The sequence below is a fragment of the Dipteris shenzhenensis genome, chromosome 17 (assembly GCF_047967505.1).
Source record: "Dipteris shenzhenensis isolate YYH24624 ecotype China chromosome 17, Dip_SZ_1.0, whole genome shotgun sequence".
In the NCBI taxonomy this organism is placed as follows: domain Eukaryota; kingdom Viridiplantae; phylum Streptophyta; class Polypodiopsida; order Gleicheniales; family Dipteridaceae; genus Dipteris; species Dipteris shenzhenensis.
Genome location: NC_141612.1, coordinates 31,995,505 through 32,012,898, shown reverse-complemented (window position 1 = coordinate 32,012,898; position 17,394 = coordinate 31,995,505). Strand labels below are relative to the sequence as shown.

At 44.1% G+C, this 17,394-nt stretch overlaps 1 protein-coding gene across 1 annotated transcript in view; it reads right to left on the bottom strand.

The window, feature by feature from the left end:
- The window catches only part of LOC147891993 (uncharacterized), a 341,384-nt gene that overhangs the window by 229,605 nt on the left and 94,385 nt on the right, over positions 1–17,394 (bottom strand). The window contains exons 9-14 of the mRNA XM_087388335.1: positions 14,224–14,312; positions 13,970–14,010; positions 2,990–3,024; positions 2,673–2,819; positions 2,328–2,434; positions 2,010–2,057 (exon numbers count right to left, since the gene is read on the bottom strand). Coding sequence (XP_087244461.1) covers positions 2,010–2,057; positions 2,328–2,434; positions 2,673–2,819; positions 2,990–3,024; positions 13,970–14,010; positions 14,224–14,312 — 467 coding nt within the window. The remainder of the gene's footprint in view (positions 1–2,009; positions 2,058–2,327; positions 2,435–2,672; positions 2,820–2,989; positions 3,025–13,969; positions 14,011–14,223; positions 14,313–17,394) is intronic.

Here is a 17,394-nt window from a genome sequence, read left to right as displayed (position 1 = left end):
AGACACAGATGACATGCCGATCACAGAGTCCACTTGGTGGGGAGACGGACGGGCATTCCTTTACAGGTTATTGCCCCGCGGGATGCACATGAGGATACCCTAGTTCTTGATGTTCAGTCGGGAGGTAGACTTACCAGATCTTCTGATGATATTCTTTTGGAGGTTGCCTTTCAACCTGTCAGAATTGCAGGTTTCATGGAGTGGGGCAAGGACTCACAGTGGTATCTTGACCCCAATCCTCTTTTCCTTGCGTTGGGGTCTTGGAGACTCTGGTTATACGGTGGTTCCGCTATTCTGTTCTTGCAGTGCGACCGAGGGGATTGGGAATGGGTTGATGAGGGACACTGAGAGAACAGCATCCCCTTCTTTCTTTATACAATAAAAAATGCCCAGAGATTTCAGCTCAGCAATAGAGGTTGGAGGCCCTCCAGAGCCCTCATCGGAATAGTTTTCAGATTTCTGTAGTTGTGCAGAAAAACTTTTGGCATAGGCTCTGGAAATCCATCAAGAATAGAAAGATCACTCTTTTCTTTTGGCTTTTTATTCATGCATGGATTGAAATAAACCTGTAGAGATCCAGCGAGTTCGGGGCTAACCCAACTTGTCCTCGTTGCCACATAGCAGTTGAGTCAATACAGCATTGCCTTTGGGAGTGCACACAGGCGAGGATGATCTGGAAAGGTGTTGCTAGGATTTTCAGCATCTTTCATACATCACCTTTCTATATGACCTGGGGTTCAGTAGCAAGGTTATCTTATACTGGCCCTCGGGTGTTGTTCAAGGGACATGATCCATAGGCTTTCTATAATCCACCATTGCTGCATCAAGCTTAAACTTATTGTCCTCAAAGTAATGAAGCTCGAGAGTCCTCAAAGGAATTTTGATTAGATTGCCACCACCCCTGGATAAGAAGCACATTAAGAAAGGCTGCAAGACTTGAATGGCAGTGCCTTCCAAGATAGTCATATGATTGCATAGGACTATACCATGGTATACTTTTGAAAGTAAATACCCAAACGCAGATGTCAAACTCGCATACAAGGCATCCCTTTGTGATTCTGTCATGAACAGGACCAACGTTGATCTTTTCTTATCTGCCATAGGACCTTCTACGATAAACCGCACAAGTTCAACTATTCGTGACGCTCCAGCTTTCATTGTATGGCGACACTCACTGGAGTCTTCTTCCCTCCAAGACGTTCCCTTTACTCCTTTCAAAGCTGCTCATGCCTCAGTAGACACATCTTGGGAGATTCTGGCTAGCATTGCAGCTTGGCATATTTGGAGAGCCAGGTGTACAGAGGCGATGGAGGGTACCTAGGTTCACCCCTCTCAGGCTATGCCCAGTATTTGGACCGACACAGTACACAGTTTGATGGCCATCTTGGCGAGCATGCATGGATCCTCTAGAGCAGCCACTGCCAGGAGAGTTACTTTTTTCAAAGTGTGGAGAGGATCTCATTTCTTCTCTGAGTCTCCCTCAGGTTTGAGGTGGCATTTTCAGCCTCTACCTTGGATTTTTATTAGCTCCTTTTGAGCTGCTTTTTTCCCTCATGCATAGCATGATATATTCCCGCATTTGAGCATGCTCTCGCGGTTTTCATTCATACTTAATGAAGTAATTTTCTTGAAATAAAAAAAAGAATAGGATAGGGTGCAAAATCCTCTAAGTAGATATCAAACAATTCCTACCTTCTTCTATGACCCTTTGCAATGAATAAATATAAGTCTAACAGATTGATTTAATTTTTATGTGATTGATAAGACAAATGCTTACGCTATATAAGGTGAAATGACAATTCAAAACACAATTAATTATAGTTACAACCAAGACATGTTTAACAAATACAAGGCCAAGGAGAAGAAAATAAAGACATTGTTTCCAAGACATGTTTAACACATACGAGGCCAAGGAGAAGAAAATAAAGCCATCCTTTCCATAAAATACAGAATGTGAAGAACATACATGTGACATTACAGCCAATCCTATATTGTATTGCAGCTAGTACCTTTTTGCGTATTGCACAAAGTCTGGGTTTGATAGGTCCAATCCAAACCTGCAATATGCAATAATATAGCCTCACAAATGTTAAATGCAAGACACACATGTCAAAATGCATATGGGTTGGTTTTGGAAAGCCACAAGCCTCTGAATAAAACTTGATGAGATTATTTACAAACACCTAGTCTCTGCTTTGCTACTGTACAAATGAAAATGCACTGATGATGCAAAATAACATAAATTTGAAACTAGATTGAGGAAATCTACAGATTTGAAAAAACACAACAGATTAAATAAAATTGAAGATAGGCGGATGATTTCTTACTTGTCAAAACCTGAATGATTTTGCTTCCATTTGATCATCCCAAAAGCGTTATCATTCAAGACAAGCACAGTCAGATCAAGATGCAAGCGAACAGCGGTTTCCATTTCCTGTAAACAAGAAACAAACCATGTAGCCAATATAATAGTAAACACTGCATCTACATGCAGAACTGGACCCATTGATGTCAGTGAAAATAAAAAGTATTTGATTAGGCATGAGCTAAAAGAAGCTTAATCTCTTATACTCTTAATGTGGCCTTGAACCACTCGCAACATGTTTCACCACAGATATTGAATGCTGAAGTTGATGTTGGAGAAAAGAATGGTGAAGTCAAATGCATGATACCTGAGAATTCATCATAAAACCACCATCGCCACATACAGCAACAACCTTCTTTTGAGGATATAGCAAAGAAACAGCAATAGCAGAAGGTAGACCTGCTCCCATTGTTGCCAATGCATTGTCAAGAAGTAACGTGTTGGGTTCATAGGCCTGAAAAATATAGATGGAATCTGTGAAATTAGGTGGATTCTGATACATAACTGGAAAAAATATTTATTTGCAATATTCGAAGAGACAGCACTCAAAATACCCAAACGACAATTCAATGAACCAAACTTTGGTACCATAAGGACAGTTATATAACAATTGCGGAAGTATACCTTGTAGCAACGAGCGAACCAGATCTTGTACATTCCTGAATATATTCAAACATAAGGACCATGCTAAAATACAGCGAACTCATATCTTCAAGGACAAGCATACGTTCCACACTGCTATCTACTTTTAGAAATATTCAATACTAACCCACATGAGGTTTAAAAAAAAAAAAGTACTTTTCCCATTTTCTTTCTCCTTTTCTTCCCCATTGGGAGGTTTGGGGGCTATGCATTGAACATACGATTTCTCTAATTTGATGCAAAAATCGGAGAAGTAAAAAACTTCTAGCGGCAAATCACTAGACGACTGGAGAAAAAAGGTCCCAAAAATTTTCAAAAGTCGAGGAAAAGGGTACAATGAAGAGAAATGATCGGCTCACGAATTTTAAACATTAGCTAGCTAAAATCACTCTGTAAAATCACATTAGCTAGCTAATATCATTATTGATTTGCAAGGTATTTTCTGGAAAAGGCTATGGAGATCTCTTGGACATAGGAAGGTCTCTCTCTTCTTTTGTCTTTCTATTCATGGCAGGATTGCAATCCGTAAATAGAGGGAGATTTCTAGAGCAGAGCCATCATGGCAAGCCTCTGAATTTATTCAGCACTGCCTTTGGGACTGTAAGCAGGCCAGGTTTATTTGGGCTGGTAATGCAAGGCTCACGGGAAGATTTATCCCCTTTACCATTTGTTGGGGTTATGTAGGCTGGGTATCATTAGCAGGTCCTCAGCAATTTTCCATGAGAGGGAAGACTCTTCTTGGGCTATCAAGATTCAGCATCAAATCATTTTGTTTTATCCCTTGGAGACACTCCTACACTCCTAGTTCAGAGCTCCCCGAAGACCTCTCCATGACTCTCCCCAACCCCTCTTGACATGCAGCCCTACATCTGGCAGAAGGTATGTAACCAGAGCCTACCAAATTTCATCTACGTGATGCCAAACCTTCTTGTCCAGGGGACACCAAACCTCCTTGTCCAAGGTGACACCAAACTCCTGTACCATCAAACCTGAGGTGACAGCAAAGCCTCTTGTACTCTTCCAAAGCGAGGATGACCAGGACCTTCCTTGTTACCTTACACGAAGACCCCTTGTGTTATTTACAATTTTTTGTCACCTGATGTGTGGCCAAGGATCTCCTGTCTCCCACATCACCAACGTTTGATGTGTGACGAAGGTTCTCCTTTGTACCATGCCACCATCGATTTTGTGTGTCCAGGAACAGCCATCGACTAAAGGGGACAGGGAATATTGGAGTGATCTATGATCACAATCTTTCTGCCTAAATTTTGAAAGTTCCTATTGTCACCCCGCTTTTCAAAACCAATCAGTATATTGACCTTTCAGCTAGCAAGAAGGAAATACAAACTCACGGGGGAAGGAAATATAGCAAAGTGCAGTCCATGGCTGAATGTTGGGTGTCGAGAGACTCATACTTTCTGCCAGCAAGCTTCGGGACATTTGATAGCATTTGAGGAACAATATCAAATCTCACGCTGCCTTACATGCCATAAGAGGCATGCTTTCCTCTCACATAGGCTTATGAGGTGATCCTCTTTTTGAGGGGGGAACCGTTTCAAGGGGGAGGGGGGGCATCATTGCATGGGGGCTTCTATTATAGAGGAAGCCACCTAGGACCCGGCAATCTAGCACACATCCGCCACGTTGTTCTATGATGCTCCATGTGAAACACCACCTGATATGTCCTCCTTGCCCAGGCCCAACATCCAAATTACCACATGGAATGTGTGGGCTGTAATATGCTGACTCCATACAGAAGAGCCTAGGAGCATAAGGGACTATAGATGGAGCACTTTGCACATGAGCAGGAGGTCTTGGCCCCAATCCTAGCACAGTTGTTTCAATCACATTGTATGCTAGGGTCTCCCTCCTGCTTGGGGCCCAACCACCATAGTACCGATACACAAAGCAAGAGACCCCGTGGATACTGGGAACTAATGCACTCTCATAATTGGCCACACACTAGCCAAGATCCATGGGTCCGTACTAGAGAGAGAGAGAGATTAGTACTTTCACAGAGGCTCAAAGGTAGTGGACTCTGAGACAAGCTGGGTTTTGGGAAACGGCGTGGGAGCCGAGAGGTGCATGCAGGGTGTGAAGCCCCGAGAGAACGGCGCGGGAGCCGTGAGATGTGTGGGAAACGGCGCGGAAGGCGCGAGTTGTGGAAGCACTGACCTGAGAGTCACGTTTGGGAAAACGGGTGATGCAGAACCCCGAGACGCTATAGGCGTAGTGAAGACCCAAGGCGCGAGAAGCGCGAAAACGGAGACCAGAGGCGCGAGAAGCGCGGTGACGGGGACGGGAAGCGTGAAAGACTTGAGTGGCGCAAAACAAGGGAAGAGCAGTGCCGTTGTACCAAAGAAAGATCAAAGAAAGGCTCAAGGTGAGGAGGTCGGGATAAGGAGCACAGAAAGTGCAGGCCGAAGACCCAGTGACGTCGTAGGCCCGGAGAAAACTCGAAGGAACGCTCAAGGGGTACAGGTGACCAAGGAGAATGTGAAAGGCACGGCGACGGAGATGGGAAGCGCGAAAGGTTTGAGTGGCGCAAAGGAAACGAAGAGCAGTGCCGTTGTAACAAAGAGAAATCAAACAAATGCTCAAGGTGAGGAGGTCGGGAGAAGGAGCACGGAAGGTGCAGGCCAAAGACCCAGTGACGTGGTAGGCCCGAAGCGAACTCAGGAAAACGCACAAGGCGTGCAGGTGAATGATGAAAATGCGAAAGGTGCGGGAAGAAAACGGGAAAGTGCGCAAGGCACAAACGGAGGAAAGGGAGCGGAAGCAATGCGAAACGGCGAACAGGTGCAGGATGGAAGCTTGGAAGGCGAAGTGGGATGGCAAGTGGAAGCTTGGGATGAAGAAGAGCAACGGCAATGGGGCAAGGTCAAGCGAGCGATCAGAAGCCCGTGGCAACGCAGAGGCGTGTGCAGAAAGGATGCCGAGACGGAAAGGGAAAATGACGATGCGCTGGAGCATCAGGTGGAGCCAAGAGACATAAAGGGAAAATGGATGTGGACAGGTGCAGGTCCAGGTAGACGCAGAGGCGTGACCCGAAGGGAAGCCTTAGGGCAGAGGATGAAGCGTGAAGAAGAAGAGTAAAAGGAAAAGATGATGACGGCCAAGGGGATGGAAGGTCAAGCTCTCAAGGTGCTTGAGACCCCTCTTGGCATGTATGCGTTTTCCCTCATGAATAAACGTTATGAGATCGTTATTGTGCAAATATTTTTCTAAGTCTCTTTCTTGATGCTACGTTGAATGTGGGCACAATCACGCACCTTGAAACGTGGAAACGTAAGGGTGACTCACGGAAGGCAAGGGGGTGGAACTAGGACGGCGCCACGCGGGCACGGACTACACGCACCGCACACGCACGGAGGGCCCGTGGTGAGGTAGAAAACGTTCCCCTGCTGGGTTCGTTCGACGTTTTTGGCCCCGTTTTCGAAAACCATAGCAGAACTGGCTTTATTTGGCTAAGTGTTGGAAGCGGGTCGTTACACTCTAGAACACATCTTCAATTTATGGGCCATCATCCATGAGGCATGAGATCGAGAAATCGAATAGTCTACATTTGCTTTCTAGACTTTCAGAAGGTTTTTTGACATAGATTCACAATCTCATATGATCAATAGACTTTAGGAGATGTAGATCCCAATAGTCATGATTTGGGGGGTGTTGAGTGTCTATAAGTTAGTCAGATAGAGAGTACGAACACCGGGTGGCCTATCCGATTGGATTCAAGGATGCCCCCTCTCACTGACACTTTTTAGCTTTAACATTGATGAGATCACTACTTTGATTGACCGACTTGGAGGTGAGGGGTTACTACTTGATGACCTGATGATACAAAGACTGTCATACGTTGATGGCATTGTCCTCATATCTTCTTCAAGAGCAAGATTACAGAGACACCAAGAGGATCTAGAAGTGTTTTGAAAGGCAAGAAACCTGACAGTCAATCTTGGAAAGACCAAGGTTATATTCATCTCATTTGTGGTATTGCATCGACATAGTTTCACTTACCGAAGGGAGGGGGGGGGGCAATAGAGATCATGCAGACCCTCACTTACCCAGGGGCAGCTTTCAAAGGATTGGCGTTCATGACAGTCCATGTAGCGAGGGCACGGCTTATGAGAGGTCAAGAAGCTCTAGCTCAAGTAGAGTAATAGTGCTTTCAAGCACACTTCTAGGATCCCATGATGAAGGGGTGGTTCTTTGATACCCTGGTGTGGCCAATGGCTTTGTTTGCAGCAGCTTTTTGGAGGAGTGATCTCTCAATGATTGTATGGAGATTTGAGAGGCGAAGTGGGATCCTCGACTATGTAGCACCTTTTTGGGGGAGATTTGAGAGGTGACATGGGATCCTTGACTATTCTGAGCAAGCCCTCGGTCCCTCATAGATAGTACATGCACATTTTGACATGACACCAATCCATATCAATGCCATTTTTCAAACTTCACCGGGTTTGGGCTTTGCCCAATTGGAGACTAACGAGGTTGTCTCTAGGGTCATGTAGGCGACTACTAGATAGAGGGGTTACGGTCTGATATGTTCATATGTCCAGATGGTTTGCTAATTTGGGTATTTCAATGGATCGCTCCCGCCTTTTAGTCTAGTTTGGATGCCCCAACTCTCATGATTAGATCTGCATTGGCCCTTACCTGATCAAGATGCGATGACATAGAGAGAATGTATTGAGACAGATTGGATAGTGGGAGGAGATGGTGATACAAGAGACAAAGCTAGACCAAACGCATTGGCATGCCATAGATTTCTACATGATTGAATCAGCACTAGGTCATAGTGGAGACGCGGAGGAGGAGCTAGCTGCGATGAGGATAGAGTGGATTAGCGAGAAGAGGAGACGAGGAGTAATGGATCCACTGCCACAAAGATCGTGCACACTGTGGAGATATACCAAAGCATGCACGATGGAGGCCCAATCTATCTCAGACTTATACAGAGGGGACACTCAGATGTGAGGTTATCACTCTTGATATGACCACTTGCATTTAGAGACATGGAGGCCGTGTCCCCCACCATATCAAAAGATGAACCGATAGGGGTGGGTACAAAATCTCTTCATGTGCCATAGGAGTACTATCAAGGCACCAGGGTCCTAGTTGATATTTTCTAGAATCTAAATCTTTTGGTTTCTCAGGAATTTGGGCTTTTAGTCAAGGACCCTGGTGAGCCCTTGCTTAAGCCCATGGCGGCAGAACCTATTTTTTGTTGTACTTTGTCTATAGGCCCGTGAGGATTCCAAAAGATGTTAATATAACTTTCTTCCTTTTTCTCTCTTAGAAAATTAAAAAAAAGGAAAGTATGTACATGAGCACCCTAGAGGAAACTTCTACAAGCATGATACTTTTTCGTCCATAATCCATTCACACGTGCCTTCAACATCTTGCCCTCCAATGCAGCCAAATAAACTTCGCCACTAGGAATAATCTTTGTATTTAAGAAAGAGCCAGTCCATCTGCTTCTGAACTTAAGCTTGTGCTCCATTGACTTACTAGAGAACAACAATACCAATTTACCAACCTTTATTTCTTGATGGGGCGAAGAATTCATGCCATGCCTTTTGCTGACTTACCATGCCCGCTGAGTGAATATGGTGTCTTTGTGATGTTCTTCCAATTCCCAAAGCCGCTCCAAGCAAGCTTCAAAATCATCAAAGACCTTCTCAAACACCTAAGCATCTTTCATGTGGAATTTGTAAGGCATAATTACCTCCAATCCATACTCCAATTTGAAGGGGGAATACCCAATACTACCTTTGTATGTCGTGTGGTAATCAAACAAGGTAATTGGTAACAACATATCTCAGTCCCCTCTTAGCCAACCAAGGCACAACTTGGTCAAAACACCACATTGGGCTTTGTTGGTGCTCTCTCCCCCAACCATTCCCAAGGATAATATGCATTGGACTTTTTCTGGACAACCTGTAACTGTTACACGAATCCTCAATGATATCATTTAAGAAGTGAGTGCCCTAATCAATTATTAGCTCCATTGGAAAAACAAACCATGAAATTATATGATCATTGAGAAAGGACCACTTGTGCCAAACATGTGGATGCTACCCGAACCTTCACCCATTTAGCGCTATAGTCTGTGGCTACCAGTATGTACGTCTTCCCTTTTTTGGTTGCTCTACAGATTGGCCCCACCAAGTCAAAACCCCAGCAATAGAAAGGTGGAACTAGACTGAAAGTTTTGCAAGGGAGAAACTTAAGCCTAGTGGGTTGGTGGCCCCCTCATTGATAGGAGTCACATTTGTGGCCCCTTCATTGATATGAGACAAACTCAAGCCTGGGGGGTTTGTGGCCCCCTCATTGATAGAAGTCACATTTGTGTACATTTGCATAACAGTCTTGGAACAGCTTGGACCACCAGAAATTGGCTCTCATGACATTCCTCGCATTAGCTTCAAAAGCCAGATGTCCTCCATCAAGGACTGCTACAGCTCCATGTGGAAGTACATGATGATGGATGATGTGATTCTTTCCCACTTTGTACAATTGTCTACAATCAATTTGAAGAGTGCCGCATGACTGATCCTTTTGCATTTCCTAGTTTGTGACAACCCATCTGGAAGTTCTCTAGTAGAGAAGAGTTGACCTATGTCCTCATACCATGGGGGACAATAGTCCACAGCAAACAAGCATGCATCTCATTCAATAGCCACTTCAAAAGGCTTGGCCTTTGGCAATTCAACATTTACACCTATAGCAGCTTCATAAGAAGATGTCCTTAATAAATAATCTATTGGCTGGTGCAAGGATCTTGGAGAAACCAAAATTTCAAAATCATATTGTTGGAACAAGTCAATGCAATACAATAACGTCCATAGGGACTCCCTTAAATCCTCATGGGACAAGGAAAAGAACATTCCAGTATTCATGGAACATGTCTCCAAAAGATAATTATACTCCCAAACTCACCTTGCAACCTTAATGTGTTTGGGAGTTTCATAAGCCCCAATGTTCACATCATGCCAATTTCTGCCTTGGTCCACTCAAGTGATGTCGGATGGCATGGAGCTACTGTCTCTCCCATGGCCTTTACTTTGGCCAGATGCCACCGTATCCATTCCCTGATGAGCTGCACGAGACACCCAATGTCATCTCGGCAAGTGTGGTAATTATTTGGCCAGAGGCTGAGTCATCATCCCTGAATACCTATTCTTATCATTCTACAACCTTTATTGCAGATCGTGAGGGGCGGGGTTCCAAGAATAGACATCATTATCCTGCATGCATGCAGCCGCCACTTTTGGAGCCTCTCCCCCTTATTTCAATAGCATCTACTCCTTTGTAGCCATTTGCTTCAATGACAATCTTCATACTTCTACCCCTCCTTTGTGCCTTTTCGCTATGTCCTACTTTCTCTTGCCTCCTTGCCATCATCGTGTTCACTCTTGTAGCAATACTCTCCTCCCCCAACAATTCTTTGTAGCACGCGCATATCCTTGCCATGGTGAAGTATGAGCTCCTATCCAATTTTAACATCGCTCTTGCCATGTTCATGAGTGGTCGATGTTTGCGTGCCTTATCGAAGCAACAAAATTACCTTGGAGCACCACGCCTACTCACCTTGAGGCTGACAACATTCTCGTGGAGCAAGGCAATTTCATCGGGGTGGAGAGCAAAGAATACACATTGTCTGAGTAATCGGTGCCATAGCAACTACGATTGACGAACACAAGAAAGTAGTTCACCTAGACTTGGTGAAGCAAGTATTATGAGTATGTCTTGTGTCATAATGCTCTATGTGATTAATTGCTTCTCGTGAATAGGCTAATCCCCAAGTACCCACTGCTCTCCTTCTGACCAGAGTCCACTTCGCAATCCTCTCCTCCCATTTCTAATTGCTTGAGGTGAGAATTGCTAGTGATAATATCAATGGATAAGGATGCATACCCCAACGGTGCCTTGAGTTCATTAGTAGACCAGTCTTGAATAGCCTCGGGGGACCTAAACCATGGTCTTCCTAGCAAGAGAGGTAAGTGTGTCATCTCCTACCATGTCCAAAACAACAAATTTGAGAGGAAGGTTACCTCGATAATCTGCATGTGAAATACTATGATAGGACCTAGGTGCATGACCTTCTATTGATGAGCTATTATGACTGGAAGTGGAGTGAACTAGTGAGACTCAAACCCAACTGCACAATGGTACTCTTGGGCATGATGTTAACTGCTGCTCCTCCATCCGCTACCTAGCTTCACCGTCCTCTTTTGGAACTTGCCCCTTCTGTCATATAATAGTCATCACCTCATATGGTACCATCAGTGTCCTTTCCTTCATGGTCTTATGATGGTCATTAGCCTATGCAATACCATTCGGTCTCATGTGTCTCCATGATATCATTATGGTCATCCCTCCCCTTAGGCACACTGGTGACATCGAGTCTTGCCCTTATAGTTTGATCAACCTCAATCTCATCTACTTTTGTCATCACCACCTTCCATGGTACTAAAAGACACCATCCTTCATTGCAGAGACAAAAGGGCATCTGTCATAAAGTAGTTCACCTAGACTTGGTGAAGCAAAGTATTATGAGTATGTCTTGTGTCATAATGCTCTATGTGATTAATTGCTTCTCGTGAATAGGCTAATCCCCAAGTACCCACTGCTCTCCTTCTAGACCAGAGTCCACTTCGCAATCCTCTCCTCCCATTTCCAATTGCTTGAGGTGAGAATTGCTAGTGATAATATCAATGGATAAGGATGCATACCCCAACTTTGCCTTGAGTTCATTAGTAGACCAGTCTTGAATAGCCTCAGGGGACCTAAACCATGGTCTTCCTAGCAAGAGAGGTAAGTGTGTCATCTCCTACCATGTCCAAAACAACAAATTTGAGAGGAAGGTTACCTCGATAATCTGCATGTGAAATACTATGATAGGACCTAGGTGCATGACCTTCTATCGATGAGCTATTATGACTGGAAGTGGAGTGAACTAGTGAGACTCAAACCCAACTGCACAATGGTACTCTTGGGCATGATGTTAACTGCTGCTCCTCCATCCGCTACCTAGCTTCACCGTCCTCTTTTGGAACTTGCCCCTTCTGTCACCCTTTTGGCATTTGTTTCAGAAATACAATGGACTGGTCCTTCATTTGTGGGGACAACCAACATCATTGCCTTATGGTGATGTTGTGTTGAAATTCCATCAGACAGTAAGGTTGCATGGTGATCTTAAGAGACCTAAAATCCTAAATTCCGTTTGGGGGTCAAAATACAGCCCCAGGTTTGAGATTGTCTCTTGTAGGATTTGATCCATGACCCTCTTCACCTTGGCTTCCCAAGTACAGTGCCTATCGGACTTGTCCTTCCCCTTGTTGGACATCCATCCTCTGGGAAGAGTGGATAGTCTTGGTTGCTTTGCAATGTCCTCTTGTCAATTTGCTTCTTGGATCAGTTGTTGCAAATCTCACTGTTTGAGCTTTTAGGAAGGAAACTAAGGAGTGCTTCTCTCTTACTTAGAACAAGTGTATAACTCCCTTAACCATACTCTAGTACCATGAAGGGCTATTTTCATCACTCTTGGAAGTACCACCTTTGGGACTTAGTATGAACTTCATAGTCGTAAGCCCTTAGATATTATGTCAATGTCTTCTTAGACATGCTCTTCGGTGAAGAGGTTAGGATGACTTCATTGGAGATGTGTCTTTGGTGCACTTCTCTTGCTATGGATTATGGAATGTGCACGTTAGTGAGACCGATGTCCATGGCATGTTGACAAATCTATAGAACAAGCCCTTCTAGTACAAGTATTTTCATTCTGTAGACACCCCTCTTGTGCCAACTTTTCCCCAACCTCCCCAAAAACCACCCGATTGACCTCATGTGAAGTACGATCCATACCCACCTCTTTGAGCAACTGGATGGTACGGCGGCTGATATGGCTAAGGATAATAGTATGGAGACCCAACGTGATTGGGTGTAGGAACTTGGAGCAAAGGGGGATTAGGAAGAAGTGGAGGTGGAACGGCAGAGGTACAATTGGCTCCAATGCATTCACAAAAGTAATTGTATAAGGTGTCATTGGTGTCATTCTTTGGCACCAACAATAGTGGTTCTCTAGCTAGAAAGTTTGGCAAAAGCTTCTTCAACCTCTTGAGATACATACATTTGGAGCATCGTATCCATCAATTTCACAAACAGTGCAAAACGAAGCTGAATTTGGTATCTTACATTTGCATGCAGATTCCCAATTACCATAACGAAAATATATGCACTTAGTGCATCATAGACTACCTTTGAATGTATTGGACCCATAGACCATCTCTGACTTGGGTTTCAAAAGATATGGGCTCCTCAAATCTTGTTCTTTACCCTTCTTTGATTTGTCCGAGCTCCTTCTTGAGACAATGTCATCTTGATGATAAACCCAGTGGTTGGGAGTCACAGTGGTTGAAAACACAACTCAGATTGTCCATCTTCACCAATTCCTTTCAGAAGTCTTGCAAGGAGGCCTGCTCAAGAAGTTTGTCAACAAGTCTTATTGCAATGGAAAAAGGCAATGCCTTCAAGAACCACCCTTTCATGATGACATCATTTGGTGGGGCTGACATGTTAGCAGGCAGAACCTTCATTTGGTGTATAATATAGAGATGCTTTCCCCTAGCATCATCCTAACTATGGACAACTCCTAGACAATCATATCAAACTTTTATAGCTTGAAAGTTCTACCTCAAATTGCTCTCTAACAATTGTGGCACACACTAGCTAGCTTACTAAAAGATTAAGCCCAAGAGGCAATACCTAAGTAAAAGTTCGACGACCAAACCACTAATAAGATTAAGATACATCTACAGAAGACACATCAAGAGATCAGATCTCCACATAAACAAACTAATAGCTTATACACACCATATTAAAATGTCTTTGACCTTAAGACACCAAAAGAGAAATTTGCAATCTTCAAATTCTAAATAATTTTTTGAATGGACTTACCGTTGTCTAGGCAAACAACACCATCATCAGGCATCGCTCTCCTACAAAACAAATTGACATATCTTATTAAGAGAAATGATACGTGTTTCATCTTAGAAAGATTGTCCATATATACCCCCTTAAATCTTTAAATCTCAAATTCCAAAGTAAAATTCAAGATTTACCAATAATTGAAAGCAAGTGTGAGGATCTCAAAGCATCTAACACTTTTAGATAAGTGAAAAAGATTTAATGCTATTATTTACAAGACTTACCTCAAATCAGCGACAACACGTTGGGGCGCCAATGGGAATGTCAAGTCCTCCACACCTTTGCTTAGATGCAATTCCATCTCACGCTTTGTCTACAAAATTTAAAAACAAACAATGAAGCTTCTCACATAAAAAAACTTTCATGTCTCGAGAAGTCCCTACACACAAAATGCATCATAAAAGCTTTCAAGTAGAAGTTAAGACTTTGATCATGATTGCTCTTTCTTTCGCAAACAAGAAAGAAAGCTTTTTTCATTTGATTTTGAGTAGCTTGCCTTACATTGCTACAGCTCTATGATCCATGGAATGTGCAACCAATGTTAGTAGATTTGTGCAATCTCCTTCTAATTGTTTTCACTTCTTACTTTCTTCATGTTGTAAGAAAGGTATACAAGAAAGAGTCTCTCTTTCATTTGGAAAGGGGCTCGGGTGGAGGATCTCGTCAATAATGAACCCGCCAGTATTTTAGTAGTAGCGACTGAACCGATACATGTAAGATCTCCCCCAACACGTAAACCTGCTGGCTGTCTTTCCACTCTTACCTCCTTCACCACTGAGTGGTCATTTGGGGGCCTTAGCTGGTGATCTGGGCTGTTCCCCTCTCGATGATGAAGCTTATTCCCCATCGTCTCACTGGTTGACCCTTTTCCCCTCCTCATTCGGAGGTCATATCTAGTATTCAGAGTTTGCCTCAATTTGGTACCGCTCTCGTAGCCCGCACCGGAACAGTGATTTACCCCTAGATAGTCCAGTCAACTGCTGTGCCTCAATGCATTTTGGGGAGAACCAACTAGCTCTTCATACTACAAGGATTTAGTTTATACACTTTTTTATAGGGATAGGCTTGCTCTCAATACAAAGCATACTTCTCTAGAATCAACCCTTCCATATACATTAAGAAGAAACTACTTTCTTCTCTAGTATCAACCCTTCCATATACATTAAGAAGAAACTACTTTCTTCTCTAGTATCAACCCTTCCATATACATTAAGAAGCATACTTCTCTAGTATCAACCCTTGCATATACATTAAGAATAAACTTCTCTTCCATATACATTAAGAAGAGACTACTTTCGGGAGGGGGGAGCATTACTGCTTTCTTTGCCATAGAGCTTTTTATATTAAGTCTTGTTTAGTATAAGCCACATGGCTCTAATAGACCATAGCTGAATACAGAGGTGATCACAAATAGCAATTGACATCACACCTTCCACTCATGTGTAATATTGTGTGCAAGGACTCCCAACATGGTGCTAGAATCTTATGGCATTAAATCTTCATGCTCTTTTTTTTCCAAGCAACAAGCTTGCAAAATGAAAACAATATCCCTGCATACTTCAACACGATGAATCCTTGAATGCCATATACCAGCTTCAAATACAAAATCATATTTCATAGTAGTAGTTGTAGAAACCTCTGATCTATTGGTCACAAGCATCTCGATACATTCCTCATTTGATTTTTCGATGGCCATTACCAGCCATTGCAACCAAGTAGAATGCTCACCATGTCTATTGCTTTGGGCACAAGTATGAGGGAGTTGTTATACACATTATACACATTTTCAGCCACCTTGTATTTGAAGATTTATTATTTGCATGCACTTCTCTACAACCTCTATTGGAAATTACATACAGAAGGGTTGGACTGACCATTCAGGATCTCTTTGTTGTGTTAGAAAAAAAGAAATAGAAAAGGAAGATTTGAAATAAGTGACGCCACAACTGGAGCAAAAGGAGGAGACGAATCAAAATATTGTTAAAAACTGTTTTCAGAATGATTATTAAAAAAAAAAAAATTTCAAAGAAAGGAACCTTCTATGAATGCTTGAAAGATTTCATACAAGACAGCAGCCCCAAAGGTGCTGAGTATGGAAAAAACCGGAAAAGGGTGAAAGAAAGAACCGGCCTGTTCCAGAGAAACCTAGCTCACTACCTAGGGGATCTCTAGTACTGGGGCTAACAGCCAAGTGGGGGAACTATACAACCAGTGAATCCCTCGCAGGGTGAAGATGTAGAGAACTCCTGCAGGCCAAGCCTTGAATAAACGAGCACACCTCTCGATAGTCGCCTTGGAGCCTGGAGTCCCATGCTACCAGGTGGATCGTAGTGTGTATATGATGTCCTGCCAGATGGCGACTAGGGTAGCTGAGGGTGGAACCGGGTGCTCACCCATCACGAGACTGCAACAAGCCACCCATATGTTCCACGCCGTGATGCTATCTACCACCTCCCAAATGATGTCCTCCCTAGGAGGAGGAGCTAGCATGTCAGGAGGGACTGCTTCATGGAGTGCTATCCTCTGGATGCTCTGGCTGGGGAGATCTCATCAATCTGAAATGCGTGTCCTTGCTCTGTCAACCAAGCCACCATCCCCCAGGTGTAGTCTCTCTGAAGACTTTGCATAAGTGTCATGATCCTGAGGGCTCCCATCCAAATCCTTGTTGCACTATGACAGCTCCACAGGCAATGTGGGATAGTCTCCAGGACACCATCGGAGCAACAATGGCACTACCCCTCCACTCGCATCTGCTCCAACCACGGTCCAATGGACAAGCCTCTGTGGGCGGCCAGCCAGAAGAAGTAGCATATCTTCCTCGGCCGCAAAGTGGACCACAACCGCGTCCAAAACCTAGAACGAACATCCCGGGGCACTCTCTGGGTTACCCAATGCCTCTCCCTCGAGGGGGTCCACGTCGATGAGTCCATCTGAAGCCTCCTGCCAATCCGTGTGGTGTAGGAAAAGAATGGCACCTCATCCACCTGCGCGGCTAGGCCACCCCTGGAAGGCCAAAACCACTCTCCTGGATCCCACTGGACCTCCCTCAGGGGTCTACCCTCCCACAGCTAAAGGTGCCATCTAGGAGCATCCTGCTCTCAAATACTGGGAGGGTCAATGTGCCACTCCTTCCCAAACGTCCCACCACTCTGATCATCTGCGAGTGAATCCCATCAGTACTCCCATCCATCTCAGGGTCTCTCTCAGTGAGTGGCTGAAGTAGGCCTCCAGGTCCTACACGGAAGAAGCCAGGGTGTGTGCTACCTCCCTGCATCAACATCCTCAAGGGGACACCAGTACAGGAAAACTGCCCCAACCATCTGTTGTCTCTCCATACGCGAAGTCCTTCCCACCAAGACTCAGAAATGGGTAAGTGAATCTCGCTCATCCGCTGC